Genomic DNA, 13934 nt, shown 5'->3' on the forward strand with positions numbered 1-13934 from the left:
TACCACTGCTCCTTCCATCTGTTACACAACAGGAATGGCCAAGACAAGATGTTTCTACAACCTTTTCCTTTCTCAGCTTGCTCATGCTCAACCCCAGTAGACAGTGGTTGATGAGAACAGAATTGTTCCCCAGTTAACCATTTTTTTTGTCCCACAGAAATATTATGTAATATGCTTGTAAATACAAGTAAAAGAAAAAATAAGTTAGTTCATGCAAAAGTTACAGTAATATCAAATCTGGATGGTATGTGTGTTTCAACTTGGAATAATGATCATGGTCTGTAATATATCTTTTAGTTTATAGCTGCTGAGAATTAAACATGCAGCTGAACTTTCAGAGCATACTATCTGTCTCGGAGTAAGAGACTAGTTCCTTGAAATTGAGTAAAAATAGTAAATGGAGGATGCCAGAATATCAGATGAAGTGGACTTGGAATGGCTTCATTAAATATAGCTTTTCATTAAATTTTGACTTTTACCAGGAGAGGGAGCTAGTACCACATTTTATTTACACTGGGCTGTTTAATCACTTGCATGTTCACATGTGTAAAAATATACTGCAAGTTATATTTACAATAATACATGCTTTCTTTTTGTAGCTGGGAAAAGAAAAAACCTTTGAAATTCTTAATGTGCTGGAGTTTTCCAGGTAAGTTTTTCTCCAGTAAATTCAGGGTAACAAGAAAAATATTTCTGTGTATATAATCATTGGGAATAAAAAGATGCAACTTATGGAGTTGAAAAAGTTGAACTTCCTTAATTTTGTCCTGCACCTCCATCTCCTTGTTTCCAGTATGGGATTAATAAAGAGCTTCTTACAAACTGGTGGCTCTTGGCATGTAAGTGTGAAACTCTTCCCTATCACTCTAGCTTTGTTGTCTTATTGAGAAGCTGCTGCCCTAGAAGTGTCATTCTGTGCCTCACTGATTTGATGATGTGTCAGTTCTCTACTCCAAGAACGTGTTTTGAGTTTGCAGTTTTATAGAGCTTCTGTGAATTCTTTTGACTAAGTGAAATCTACAACCAGAAGGCTTTTTGGTGCCCATCTTTAAGAACCACTCTAGCTATGACAAGCTAAGTCTTGCAAGCACTCCTACCTTGTTAAAGCTAGTTAGTGGGCACTGCTTGGGTAGCAAGAAGCTTTGTGTGATGAGTTGGGCCCTTAAGTTACTGGAGATGATAAAAGGTGTTTTCTCTTAGTCAGAGGAAGTGGTTTGTTTGGCTTTTTGTTTATATAATGGTAGTCAGCAGGCTATTGGTTTTATTTCCTCTATTCCTTTTGTGGTTTAAAGCCTTGAAGTTGTGTTATCTGCACTCTTTGAGTTGGTTGACTCTGCTCTAAAGGAATGTATAAAACTAAAGTCAGGGAAGACTCAGGTAGGCAGCTTTTATTGTGTCCTGGCTTGGTTTGAAGATTACTCTTGACTGCTTTCCCCTTTTCATTCAGACTGTAGCTACTTAAGCTACTTGTGAGAATATCTAAAAAGGTGGCAGTTGTTCAGGGTTTCTTGGCAAATTGACTAATACCCTGGTGTCTCTAGACAGGAGTAGCTGTAGCCTGCATACAGCAGGAAAAAGCTGTCTCAGCTCTTCCGTGTGTAGCAACTTCCCACTTGACCAGTGAGGGACTTCCTGTAATTAGACTACAGAAAGGATATGGAAGTTTCCCAGCTTGCTGCAGAAGTTCTGGGCACAGTTGGTTGCTGTCCTTTCAGACTTTCTCTAGGAAGTCTCAATTATTTTCTTTGATCACATGTACCAAGAGCCTACTTTCTTACAAGTGGCCCTGGAGCCCTGAAAAGGAGTTAGAACTCCCAGAGCAATTTCAGAGGAGGAAGTCTGCTCTACACTTTGATCTGTTTGTACGTATTGACAAGTAGAGAATAAAGGAGAGTGCTTTCTTCCTTCACTAAAGGAAGGAATTATATTAAATAATTCCATGAAACCACATGTTCTTAGAGCTCTTGATGAGATTTTATTTGCATATGCCTCTTGCAAATTACTTTTGTTCCAGTGGCTCTTTTAAAGAAGTTTGCTAAGCAAAATGCCAAGTGAACTTTAAAAAATAAGGTTGCTTACTTTCTTTTGCGAAGCATCTGTGTACAGTGTGCTACTGCTTACCTTTTTTTAAAGTTATATCCCACACTTGACTGTCCTGATTGCAGCCTTGCTCAGAGGGTCTGACTTTGGTTTTATGTAATCCCAATAGTATAGGTCTGACGAATATAAAGAACTTGCAGGAAGGCCAAGAGCTGGTCTATACTGTGATTCCTTTCTGACATTTCTTCATTCTTCTGAGTTAGGAAGTAACCACCCTTGTCAGTGGATGGTTATTTCAGTGTCTGTAATGCCTGTAGTAAATAAGTAATAAGCATATGTTCAGCCTTAATGATTCAATTTCTAGCCCCACTCCAAGTAATTTTGCTTGAGGAATAAGGAGAAGCTGAGAATAGATGTGACCACTTCTTTCAAGAGTGTTTTTGTGCTATTTTGCACTCCTCCAAATTCTTGCTGGCTTTTGGGTGCAGATGTGTTTTCTGGTTGAGTGCTTGTGATGGGAGCCACAGGCTGAAGCTGGAAGTGAGCAGTTTGGTATTTCTCTGTGCTGTGAAGGACTGTGAGGTCTGACATTACTGCTGCTACCTCTCACCTGATCTCGGATGCACTAAACATGTGAGAACTCACTGGCTAGAGCGAGACTTAATCCTCATCACTATGGCTAATGAAAACAAATATTTGTTTTTCCTTTCTTCCAATAGCAACAGGAAGAGGATGTCAGTGATTGTCCGAACTCCAGCAGGACAGCTGCGGCTCTACTGCAAAGGGGCTGTAAGTAGTTCTGCTACCCAGTGGAGAACCCACACTAACACTTACTGTTTCAACAGCTGTGGCTGATGCTGACACTGTCTCATACATAATACCTTTTGGCTTTCTGTTTAGGACTGAGTGACTTCAGAGGTCACTGTCATTCTTCCTCTGACTCTTTGCAGGCAGGAAGATTGCTTGGTTTTCCACTACCTGGTTGAAATCCTGAAACTAGTAGGAGCAGTACCCTTTATTGAAGCAGTCAGGATTTCACCTAGCTGTGCAGCAACAGTTTAAGCTCGGTTGTTGCTGTTGCCCAAGTCTGTAATACTAAAATCTCCTCTCAAGAGGCTGGCTCTTGATCTGGCTCTGTTGCATCTCTGCACCTGCTGTCATTTGTCATCATGACTTTGCACCATGTTGTGCTTCTGTCTTCACTGACAAGAGCTATTACTTATCAAAGTACAAAGGCTGCAAAGCTAGCATTGGCCACAGCCACACAGTGGTTCTAATTTCAACGGAAAACTATGGAGTTGGCTTTTTGCAACAGGGAATACCATTTCTGACTCCTCTGAGGATATGGTTTACTTGAATTTGTCCTGATGTATAGGTCTGGGTGCATGACTGGTGCTTCAGTTTAACTCCCCTCATTTGATAAAGGCATGCTGGCTTTGTGCTGGTCTGATGGGATTGAATGAAGCCCACTGTCATTGTGTGCTACTGCAGACCTGTTTGTCTAGTAGGACTGCACAGATCTGCAATTACTTGTTGCCCGTGCTATGCATGACTGTGCTGCTTCTTGGAGTGTAGCACTGGAAGGGATGGATAACAGGAGAGTTGGTGGTTAAAAAAAAAAAAATCCATAGTCTTCCATATAAGCAGGCTGAGACATTTAGCCAAGCAAAGAGGTGGCAATTAGTGTGATTTGGTGTTTTTTCTTCAATGTTCTGCTACACCTGCTACCCATCTAAACTAAGTTAACTGCCTATTCTACAGAAACTCTTCCACATTCTGATAGTCACCTCCTGTCTGGTCTTTTCCAGTACAAATTACTTGTTTTATATGCCTGCCTGATCAATGATAGAAGTGGGCCTGTTTACTTAGCCTAAGAGTACATGTTTGAGCAAAAAGAGGGTTTTAATATTTTGTGTGTAGAAACTTGTTCTGATAGTTGCAGAAAAAAATCCAGACTCTAGATATGTAGGGGATGGTGCTGTGTTTTGATGGCAGCTATTATCTGGCTGTTTTCAATTGTGCTTGGATTTAGTGATAAATGAAGTTGTTGGAGGAAGGTTATTTGAGATTATTTTGTCATAGAACTGGATCTGCATGTCTGCCTTCTGTTTTCTTAACATCTGTTGGATTTTCTGTTTCCTAGAAAGAATTGCAAAAAGCTCTTCTGTATGAGACTACAGTGTGTATTGAGTAAGACCAGACACTTAGTCTCTGAAAATCAGTATATCCACTTAGTAATCAAGGGAATGTCCTGTATTGCCCAGTAATGGGGACCACTTCATGGAGAGTTAAAGGGGATGCAGTATCCCTGCTACTGGGCACAATCCCAATTACTTACACCAGAGTCTCTAAACCCCAAAGATATTGCTGGTAAACATAGTCTTGGGTTCTGATACTAGGAAGTCTAATAAGGTTACTTCACTTGAGCTTGTAAATACGTAAATGGAAAATTAATGTGTAGACTAACTCTGTTGTATTGAATTTGGTTTTAATAGGATAACGTAATTTTTGAGAGGCTTTCAAAAGATTCCCAATACATGGAGCAAACACTGTGCCATCTTGAATACTTTGCCACAGAAGGTGAGAGAAACAGCATATCGTGACAATTCTACCTAATTACTTGCAGCATATTTTTCATTGTCTAAGCTTTGTGGAGCCAAATAAGATGGTTATGAAGCTTAAGAAGTGTGTAATCAGCAATTCAACAATTGTTAGATAACTTTAAGTGTAAGGAAGCCCTACTTCTTTGTGATTCCAGTAGGGAAGTGAAATTTGGAAGAAAAAGATAAGGTTCTATGTGCCTATGATGAAAGAAAAGGGTGTGAGTTGTATTGCCTAGAGTACCTCAATTACTTTTGAGTTAGAGATGTTTTTACTGCTGTAAAAGTCAGATGACATTCCTTGACTTTAGGAAGCAGTGTGATAACCTGAATGTGCTGAAATCCTGGAAGACCAAGACATAAACGATGATCTGAAGTGGTCTGTAAGGCCTTTGACTGACAGAACAGCTCTATTGACAGGGAAGTGCTTGGCTTTGTTCCCTATTCTGCAGTACTGTAAGATATTTGCATTGCAGTAAAATGTTGACCAGTGTTTTTTCTTCCTAAATCTGAAGATATGCTTCACTTTTGAGAAAAAAATTTTAAAAAAATCATTCACAGTAACAAAACTCTTGTATTTTATGGCACAGTTTTTCTGCTTGACTCATTCCAGGAAAAAAAAAAAATTACTTTTGTATGTTAATTTTTCAGTGGCCTAATAAAATGTTTTTGATACTTCGTGGGCCCTATTCTCTCCTCTTCTCTGCTTGTGTAACTCCCATTGTTAATGTGACTCCAAGTGTACACTGAAGGAGGAAGTAGTCTTCCTAAAAGGCAGTGTAGTGTGTGCAGTGTGTTTGACTGTGCAGTTTCTCTGATCAAAATATATAGCTAGTCCTTTAATTTGATATTTTTCAAGATACAGGAAAGTTAACCTTGCTTTTGTATTTAAAATATAAAGATTGAAGATTATGCTTTTGTTGCATCAGTATGTCCAGATTGCAGTACTGAAAATCAAGGAGAAGCTCATGCCCATTAGGTGCTCTCTTCATTTGCACCAACAGTAGTAACCTAAATAACCTGGATTTCTGTTATGCATTTGTAAAAGCCTAAATGATTAAAAAATTTACAGGGAGATGTTCTGGAAGCCATATTCTAACGGTGTGCATTAAAAGCTCTTATTGTTCTAGTGAAAGGGTTAGAATTTAGTGCTTGTTAGGGCATTAATGACTTGCTGATGCTCAGTGTAATTTTACTGTGTGCAATGGCTGCCTTCTGTTTTGTAGGTCTGAGGACTTTGTGCATTGCTTATGCAGATCTGTCAGAAAACTCTTACAGGGAGTGGTTGAATGTCTACAATGAAAGCAGTACAGTTCTGAAAGACAGAACTCAGAAGCTGGAGGAATGCTATGAGATTATTGAAAAGGTAAGCTGTGTAGTTTAATGGCCAGATACAGATTTCCCTCCATGTCTTTTCCCATGGTATTTGGGCTTCATACAGTAAAACAGTTGATTTCAATCATGAGAAACTGAAAAATACATTCTTAGTTGACAACATGTTCAGTCCATACAACTCCTCAAGTTGTAGTTTATAAATCGGACTTGGGTATAAAAGGGCCTTGATCCTTTTAAACTCCTTTTTCGTGTTACTTTTATCTTAGTGTCTTGTATTAAGGTTGATGTAACTTGATAATGATGATGTATAAAATCATTGTTGGACCAAGCTCCCATGTACCAGCATATGAAGGGAAATTGGGTCCTTTTCATACAGCAGTCACAGTTGACGTTTTATGAGGGGTACTGTAGACAAACCAAAGTGCTCATCCAATCCTGTAGTTGTCTGAACTGAAAAAAGGTGAAGAACTGCTCTCCATGCAAATTGCAGAACTCAATTTTAGAAGGAGAGAGTAGGTATCAGAGAACCAGCTGAAATGCTGTAGTCCCACATTGATTGAAATGTTAAAATGTCAGCACTAGGGGCCAGTATTTCTTTGATACTTGTTGGTCTTGATGCTTTCTGAAATGCTGGTAGTCCATTTCTCACCTATACCTGCTCATACTGTTTTCCCCTTGTTCCACCTATTTCACTCCTGTTTTATTCAGTGGTTTATTCAAAACACTCTTTGAACTTCAATTTCTTTAAAAATCAGATGCAATTTAAGTTCTGTAGTGTTGTTGATTATTTAAAAGGGGCACAAGAGATAGAGGCTAGAACTAGGATGGGAGCTAACTTTCATGGGATAACAGGAAAACTCCAAGAGCTCTTTAATAGCTGAAGATTAGGCCTTGCTTTTCAAACTAACACCCAAATCATCTTTTCTGTTGGTTGATTAGTAGCAATAAGGTTGTCTAATCCCAAATTCTGTACACTTGTATAGCTCTTCTCAGCTTTCTGCTTCCTGCACTGTGCTCTCATGCTCTTTCGTGTTCACGGAGGTAAAAAAGCAATGTGGCTTGATTCTTTTTAAAATGTTTGCAACCTTAGATCATTTTTGGCTATCTACTTTGTCTCTTTTCATAATTTAATATCTTGAAAAAAGGGCACCCATGAATGGGTTATGGATTTGGAGTTTTGGACTTAGTGCCCTGTTGGTAGGAAATAGTTGCTATATTCCTTGCCTGTTAATGTTTGTTGGTGATACCAAGGAGCAGGGAATTGCACTTGAAACTTAGAGCTGGTATTTCCCTGGTTGAATTCTCTGATCCATAGGCAGTTCTTTCTAGGTAATAAATTGACTTATAACTGTACCATAAAATTTTATTTTAAGACAGGTTTGTTTTTTTCATCTGAGGGCTCAAAGGAGAGTGGGAGAGCTGCTTTGTCAGTCTGTATGTTGAGACCACTGAATCACAGTATAGATGCACATGTGGAGACCAAACTTGCACTGGCTGGCTTCCTCAACTGTACACAGGCAGAGGGGGCTTCACCAGGCACAAAAGTAACTCCTCTGCTCAGGTAGCTCAGCCAAGCTGATCCCTGTAATGTCATGTTGAACTGCTTAACACGTGGTTCTGGGAATAAAAGACAAATCTACAATTGTACACGTAGATTTTACTCGTAACCTTCAAATGTGGTTAGCATCAGTAGGGCTAGTATTTCATCAGGAGGCTGTAGGATACTAAAGCAAATGGCTTCTGTGACTTGATTTTAGTGCCTTTACCAGCTGGATATCTCATTACAAAACTTAAGCTTTGTCAAGCTGTGTAACTAATGCCAGCTGTAGGTGTAACTTACACCTGTATGAGTAGCAGCTTCCTCTTTGGTTCTTTGTGTGGATGCATGCAAGCAGGAGCTGCTCTGATGTCTTCACAGAATGATTCGGGGTTGGAAGGGGCTTTAAAGATGATGTAGTACCAACCCCTCTGCCATAGGCAGGGACATCTTCCACTAGGTCAGGTTGCTCTAAGCCCCATCCAAATCTGGCCTTGAACACTTAGAGGAATGCGGCATCTACAGCTTCTCTCTGGGCAACCTGTTCCAGTGTATTACCAGTGTCTTTGTGAACAGCTTCTTTGTGATGACCAATATAAACCTACCCTCTTTTGTTTTAATATTGTTGCCCCTTGTCCTGTCACTGTAGTACTTGGTAAACAGTCTTCCTCTGTCTGTCTTATAAGCCTCCTTTATATATAGGAAGGCCACAAGGTCTCCCTGAAGCCTTGTATTCTCCAGGCTGAACAATGCCAATTCTCTAAGTGCTTTTGTTCACCTGTTTTCACTTGTCTTGAATGATTCTAGTTGCAGGACAGAATAGAAACTGTTACTTGCTCTGTGCAGTTCCTGAAATGATAGAGTATAAACTCTGTTTGTTTCAATTTCTTTTTAATTCAACATCTTTACATGTTGAAGGAATCATTAAAATTCTATTGAAGTTAAAATCTGCTGAGTAGATTGTTTCTTTTAACAAGGTTTATTTCTTAGGTATTTTTGTCTGCCTGACTCTTTTTTTCTGTAACATGGCCAAATCTCTTCAAGCAGTTGCTTTAGAATTGCATAAGATTATGGTTAAATCTGTAGTATTGAATTTGTTGTATGAGACATAGTTTTCTGGCAGACAGCTGTATGTAGACTAGATACACCTGGGTTGATTAATTTTCATACCACTTGTATTACATAAATGTACTGATTATATCCATAAATAGTTGGAGTAATTTTTGCTTTAAGTTATTGTGTTCAGTCTATATGTACATTTTATGGGAGGGAAATTAGTTTAAATGATGTGATGCCAGGTGACCCTGGTTTTATGAGCTTAGGAAATACATAGTGTGACCACTCATCGTGTTGCTGTGGTGATTAATGAATACTCTTGTATATGTGTTCATCCAGAGGCTAGCTTTGGGGTTGTTTAATTTCAGTTAATTTCTGCTGATATATTGCCAGGTTTCTGATCAAAAACACTGTATTCTTCACCTCTAGGAGTGTGAGTTCTGTGCAGAGAAAGTAGAACAGCTACACCAGAAGCTTAGTGTAGTGTGTGTGTTGCTTGTCAAAATGCTGTATTGGCAATGAGGTGTAACATGCTGTCTTTAATACCTTTTAGAGTATGTTCCAAACGGGCTTACCTTAAAACAATCCCTCAAATTCTTTTTCCAGGATTTACTACTTCTTGGAGCTACAGCCATTGAAGACCGACTGCAAGCAGGTGTTCCAGAAACAATAGCCACACTAATGAAGGCAGAAATTAAGATATGGATTCTGACAGGGGACAAACAGGAAACGGCTCTCAATATAGGTATCCATTTTTCTACCTACTTTCAATTTGCCTGATAGGTGGCAGATTACTTACTACATCTGCTGCATGATGTTTGAAACAATCAGCCCTTCTAGAATGGTTCTTTGGTAGCAGGCAGGTATGTGGTAGCCTTTGATGAAGGTGGGGGAGTGGTTGGAGCAAAGTCTTTGCCCTGAGTAGCAGGCTATATTCAGGCTTTTTAAAGCAAGATGGACACCAGCTCTCAGTTAAGTGCAGTTCTTGTGCAAGGCAAAAATAGGTAACTCTGCTTTAATGGAAGCTAGAGAGCTCACCTAAACAGTAATGTTTCAGTTATACTGTGCCCAATTATATTGTATCAAACCTGTTACAGCTTTTTTCTTTTCTCACCTACTGCCTTTTCTAGACTTCAGTCAAGTTTGGGATATGGGTAAATATGGTCATACAAAGTATATAGCTCACAAATCTTGTCTGTGGAAGTAGGTGGATGCTTGAATAACAGCTCCTGCTGTCACCTTGTGGCACCTCTGTTAGTCAGGTGTGTCGTGATTTAGTGGAAACGTGTTGCTGCTATGGATAGTTTAATGTGGATTGTTTTATCAAGGCACACAGTATGGATATCCTAGCCTCAAACTTGTTTCTGCATCTTAACTCTACAACTACACTCTTCATAACACAGAAAAGTCTTGTAGTGATGTGAGCAAAAAATGTGAATCAAAGTATTTGTCAGACCAGTGCACTTGGGTACTGGTGTAATGGAATGGGAGCCTTCGGGAGGCGGCTGTTACTCTGAATGCCTGGTTTCGCAGCACGAAACTTGAGTGTTGACCACTAAGTTGAGGGTTGTGTTTTTTCTTAGAAGCAGCCATTAAATGTTAGGTTTCCTTTAGGTCCTAAATATACCTGACAATCAGTCTATATACTCAACTCTATCTGTAATTTGTCAAGTGTAAAGACTTCACTGTAAGGCTGGGCTGAACTGGAGGTGCACATTGTCATTTCAATTGTATAGCAACTAGGTTTTTGTCCTCTGTAGCACTTCTGCTGGTGTTAGTCTTGCATTGCTTATGCCACATTAACAGGTCTAAAAAGTAGTCAAAACTCAGATCCTTAGGCCTCTTTCTCACTGTGGATGCTTGCAAGATGGGCAGTGTGGGCAGCAATACCTTGTGGTGTCGCAGAACTCTGGTGTGCTTGAAATGCTGATTTGTGAGCTGCTGTTGTGCTCAACCCTTCACATAACACTGGTAGTGTTCTAGGAGAGGGGCTGTCCAGGTCTTCACTGAGTAGTAAAGACTTGCTAAAGCAACAGATTCATCATGGGTGCATCTGTGTGCTTCCATCAATCACATACCTCCCAAAATTAAGCTGAATTTTTTTTCGCTTTGGTTCAGTGGAATTTCAGAATGTAGTCTACTGGACTGACTGGAGTTTTTATTGACTTATCAAAACTGAATCAAGTTTCATGTGTCTTTATATGTTGAAGTTGGTACCGAGAGATGAAATAACTTGCTCAACTACAGTTGTAGTAAAAATAAGGTGGATGGATTAAGGAGGCAGTTGATTGACGTGCTAGTTACCTGGTTTGAATCAGTGTCTGTAGACCTTTCTTTGAAAGCAGTAGTCAGCTTGAGAGGAGGGAAGCATCTTTTGACAAAAATAATTTAGCTACAGGTTTTGGCATAAATACTCTAAGTTGTTATAAATTGACAGTAGCTATACTGAATGTAAGTGAAGGAGCTCTTACAGCAATGTGAATGAGACTAACTTCCAGATTGTCTGCTGACGTGTAGCAGCTTGTAAGGGAGATGCTTATTCTTTTCAAATTCTAAACTGCCATTTTGTTTAGTGTACAGTTTGGTAATAAAACTCCTGAACTTAATTAGCTCCATGTTCAAGCTGGCTTTAAAGAATAAACATGTGGCACCCTTCCAGTTTCTGTATGTAAGCTATTAAAACTGTAATAAACATTCAATTTAAAACCCAATCCATATGTACACTTCAAGTGTATGTATGTTACCTGGGGAATAAAACACTTTCACTTTCTTATTGTGTGGGGGTTATGGACCCTTGCTTCATTTGTAGATATACCAATGTCCTGAAGGATATTTGAACTCTAGGCAGTTGTCCCAAGGAATTGAAGTACCTTCTTCCAGCTTCCTCCTCATTCTTTGCTCTTTTGAATTTGTATATCTTTGTCTCTTGTGTTCTTGGCTTCTCTGAAGAGTAATGATTGACCTTGCTGTGGGGTGGTTGTGTGCCAGCAAATAGTCCTGCAGGAGAGAAAGGTGTTCCTGCTAAGCTTGAAAACTGATCAGCCATTTTATCTCTCTGCCTACAGAAGATAGGCATTGCAGGTTCAGAAATGTCTTAAAGCATGACATATGGTCTTCAGTTGTTATCAGTTGAAGCTGTTCTTGGCCAGTGTCTGCAAACAATTCTAGAAGGCTTAACACTGTTCTTGTAGCTTCATCTTTCTCTTAAAACTGTCTGCAGTCTAGATCATCCTTGCCTTTGAGGTAAAAAAAAACCCCAGCATGGCAGATTTCTATTTATCATTAGCCTGGTGTTTGGTAGGCTACCAGAAAATCAGAACTGATGTATTTTTGTCTTTCCAGCCAATAACTTCCTTGGTAACAGACAGTTTTCTGGGAATGTAGTGTTTACTACAGTAGTAGTTTACTCAGCTGCATCCCTCACTTGAACAGCTTGCATTGATCCCTGCAGTTGAGCTAGGTGCTCTTATCTAGAACATGCAGTGCTTGCAGCTATGAATCCCTTAGTCATAGAACCACAAAAGGGTCTGGGTTGGGAAGGACCTTTTGAAGTTCTAGTCCAATCCTCCTGCCATGGAAAGGGATGTCTTTTGCTGGCTCAGAGCCCTGTCCAGCTAGACCTTGACTGTGTTGCTGCAACACAGGTGCAGGACCTTGCACTTGTCCCACAAGAACCTCATCAAGTTCAGTAAGGCTAACTCCTCAAGCCTGTCAAGGATGCCATCTGCATGGTATCTCTTCCCTCTAACATATCAGGACTGATCACTGAGGGACACTGCTCATTACTGGTCTCGATTTGAAAGTCAAGCCATTAACTAACTTTTCTGATGCAATCATCCAGCCAATTCCTTACCCATCTAACAGTCCACCTGTCAAACCCATATCCTTCCAACTTAGAGGAAATAACACTTCTGTTATGGTGAGCTGTGATTTTTTATTTTTCCAGCTGAGGGAACTGAAGCAATGCCAACAGGCCTGCCTGTGCCCGTGTGTGGAGTTTGAGCAGGGCATGTGTGCCCTCTCTAAACACGGAGGCTAGTCCTCCTTGCCTCAGACACTGGGCTCTGTATGCCTCCAGTGTGAATGTGCCTGTGGGCTATGATCTTGAACTCTGGTTCAAGCAGTTTTACTCCTAGGACACTTGAAGGGAAATAAGTCCCTGAAGTTCCTGACTGATCTGCTTCATGGGCTTTTAGTCAGACTCTTAAATGAAAGAGCCAGTGATTGTCTTACAGGTGTGGATTGATGTTTTATACCTGGCTTTGAAACAGCTGTTGATCTTATTCTACTCAGAAATGATGACAAAAATATGCCTTGACCTTAGTGTATTTTTGCTTGCCATAGAAGTACTGCCAATAATAACGGTTAGAAAACTTCATAAAACTTTAAAATATGTCTACAAATGTCCCTTGTAATATTACAATTGCCACTGACTTTACTATAGCACTAGATTTTAACGTCTTCATAGTCCTGACATTGTACATGATGAATAGGTCTCCTATAAATCATTGTTGAACTTGACTTACATCCTTCTATTCCAGTCCTGATCTCCTTCCTGTTTAATGTGATGACAAGATGCAAAATTACCTCAGTTGTAGGATTAGTTCTGACTTCATGCCTTCCAAGATGCACAGCAGGGCAACAATGTTTTCCACAGCTGTGTGGTTTTTTTTCCAGCTCCACTTGTCAAGTGGCATGCTGGTCTTTTTGAAAGAGGTAAAATGAAACAGTGAGCAGTGGTTTAGAAATTATAGCTTGCTATTGCAGCTGCTGTTCCAATCAAATGCTATTAGAAAATCCTTTTGAATTAGTTATACTGGATTTGTAACAGCCTACTGCACTAGGCTATTGCCCTTCCCTGGGGAAGGAATAACCCTGATGTGGAGGGAAGTGCTAACATTTAACCTCAGCTGACAGCTAAACCCCATGCAGCCGCTTGCTCACTCACCAGTGGTGGGGTGTGGGGGGTGAATTGAGTGCGAATGAGAAAACTTGTGGGTTGAGATAGTTTAGTAGGTAAAGCAAAAGCCATGCACACAAGCAAACCAAAACAAGGAATTGGTTCACTGCTTCCCAGTGGCAGGCAGGTGTTCATCCATCTCCAGGAAAGCCAGGCTCCATCATGCACAATGGTGACTTCAGGGGACAATGATCATTAGTCTGCATATCCCCCTCTTCCTCCTTCTTCCCTCAGCTTTATATGCTGAGTGTGATGTCACATGGTGTGGAATATCCCTTTGGTCAGTTAGGGTCGGGTGTCCCAGCTGTGTTTCCTCACAACATCTTGTGTACCTCCATCCCTCTTGCTGGTTGGGGTAGTGTGAGGAGCAGAAGAGACCTTGACTCTGTGAACTCTCCTCAGCAGG

The 13934-nt window shown here is 40.1% G+C and overlaps 1 protein-coding gene across 1 annotated transcript in view; it reads left to right on the forward strand.

The window, feature by feature from the left end:
- Positions 1-13934, forward strand: part of ATP8A2 (ATPase, aminophospholipid transporter, class I, type 8A, member 2) — a 59171-nt gene that overhangs the window by 42729 nt on the left and 2508 nt on the right. Inside the window, exons 17-21 of the mRNA XM_008942526.1 lie at positions 600-649; positions 2760-2829; positions 4536-4620; positions 5867-6006; positions 9175-9313. Coding sequence (XP_008940774.1) covers positions 600-649; positions 2760-2829; positions 4536-4620; positions 5867-6006; positions 9175-9313 — 484 coding nt within the window. The remainder of the gene's footprint in view (positions 1-599; positions 650-2759; positions 2830-4535; positions 4621-5866; positions 6007-9174; positions 9314-13934) is intronic.

This window comes from Merops nubicus, unplaced genomic scaffold (assembly GCF_000691845.1).
Source record: "Merops nubicus isolate BGI_N331 unplaced genomic scaffold, ASM69184v1 scaffold4586, whole genome shotgun sequence".
NCBI classification, from domain to species: domain Eukaryota; kingdom Metazoa; phylum Chordata; class Aves; order Coraciiformes; family Meropidae; genus Merops; species Merops nubicus.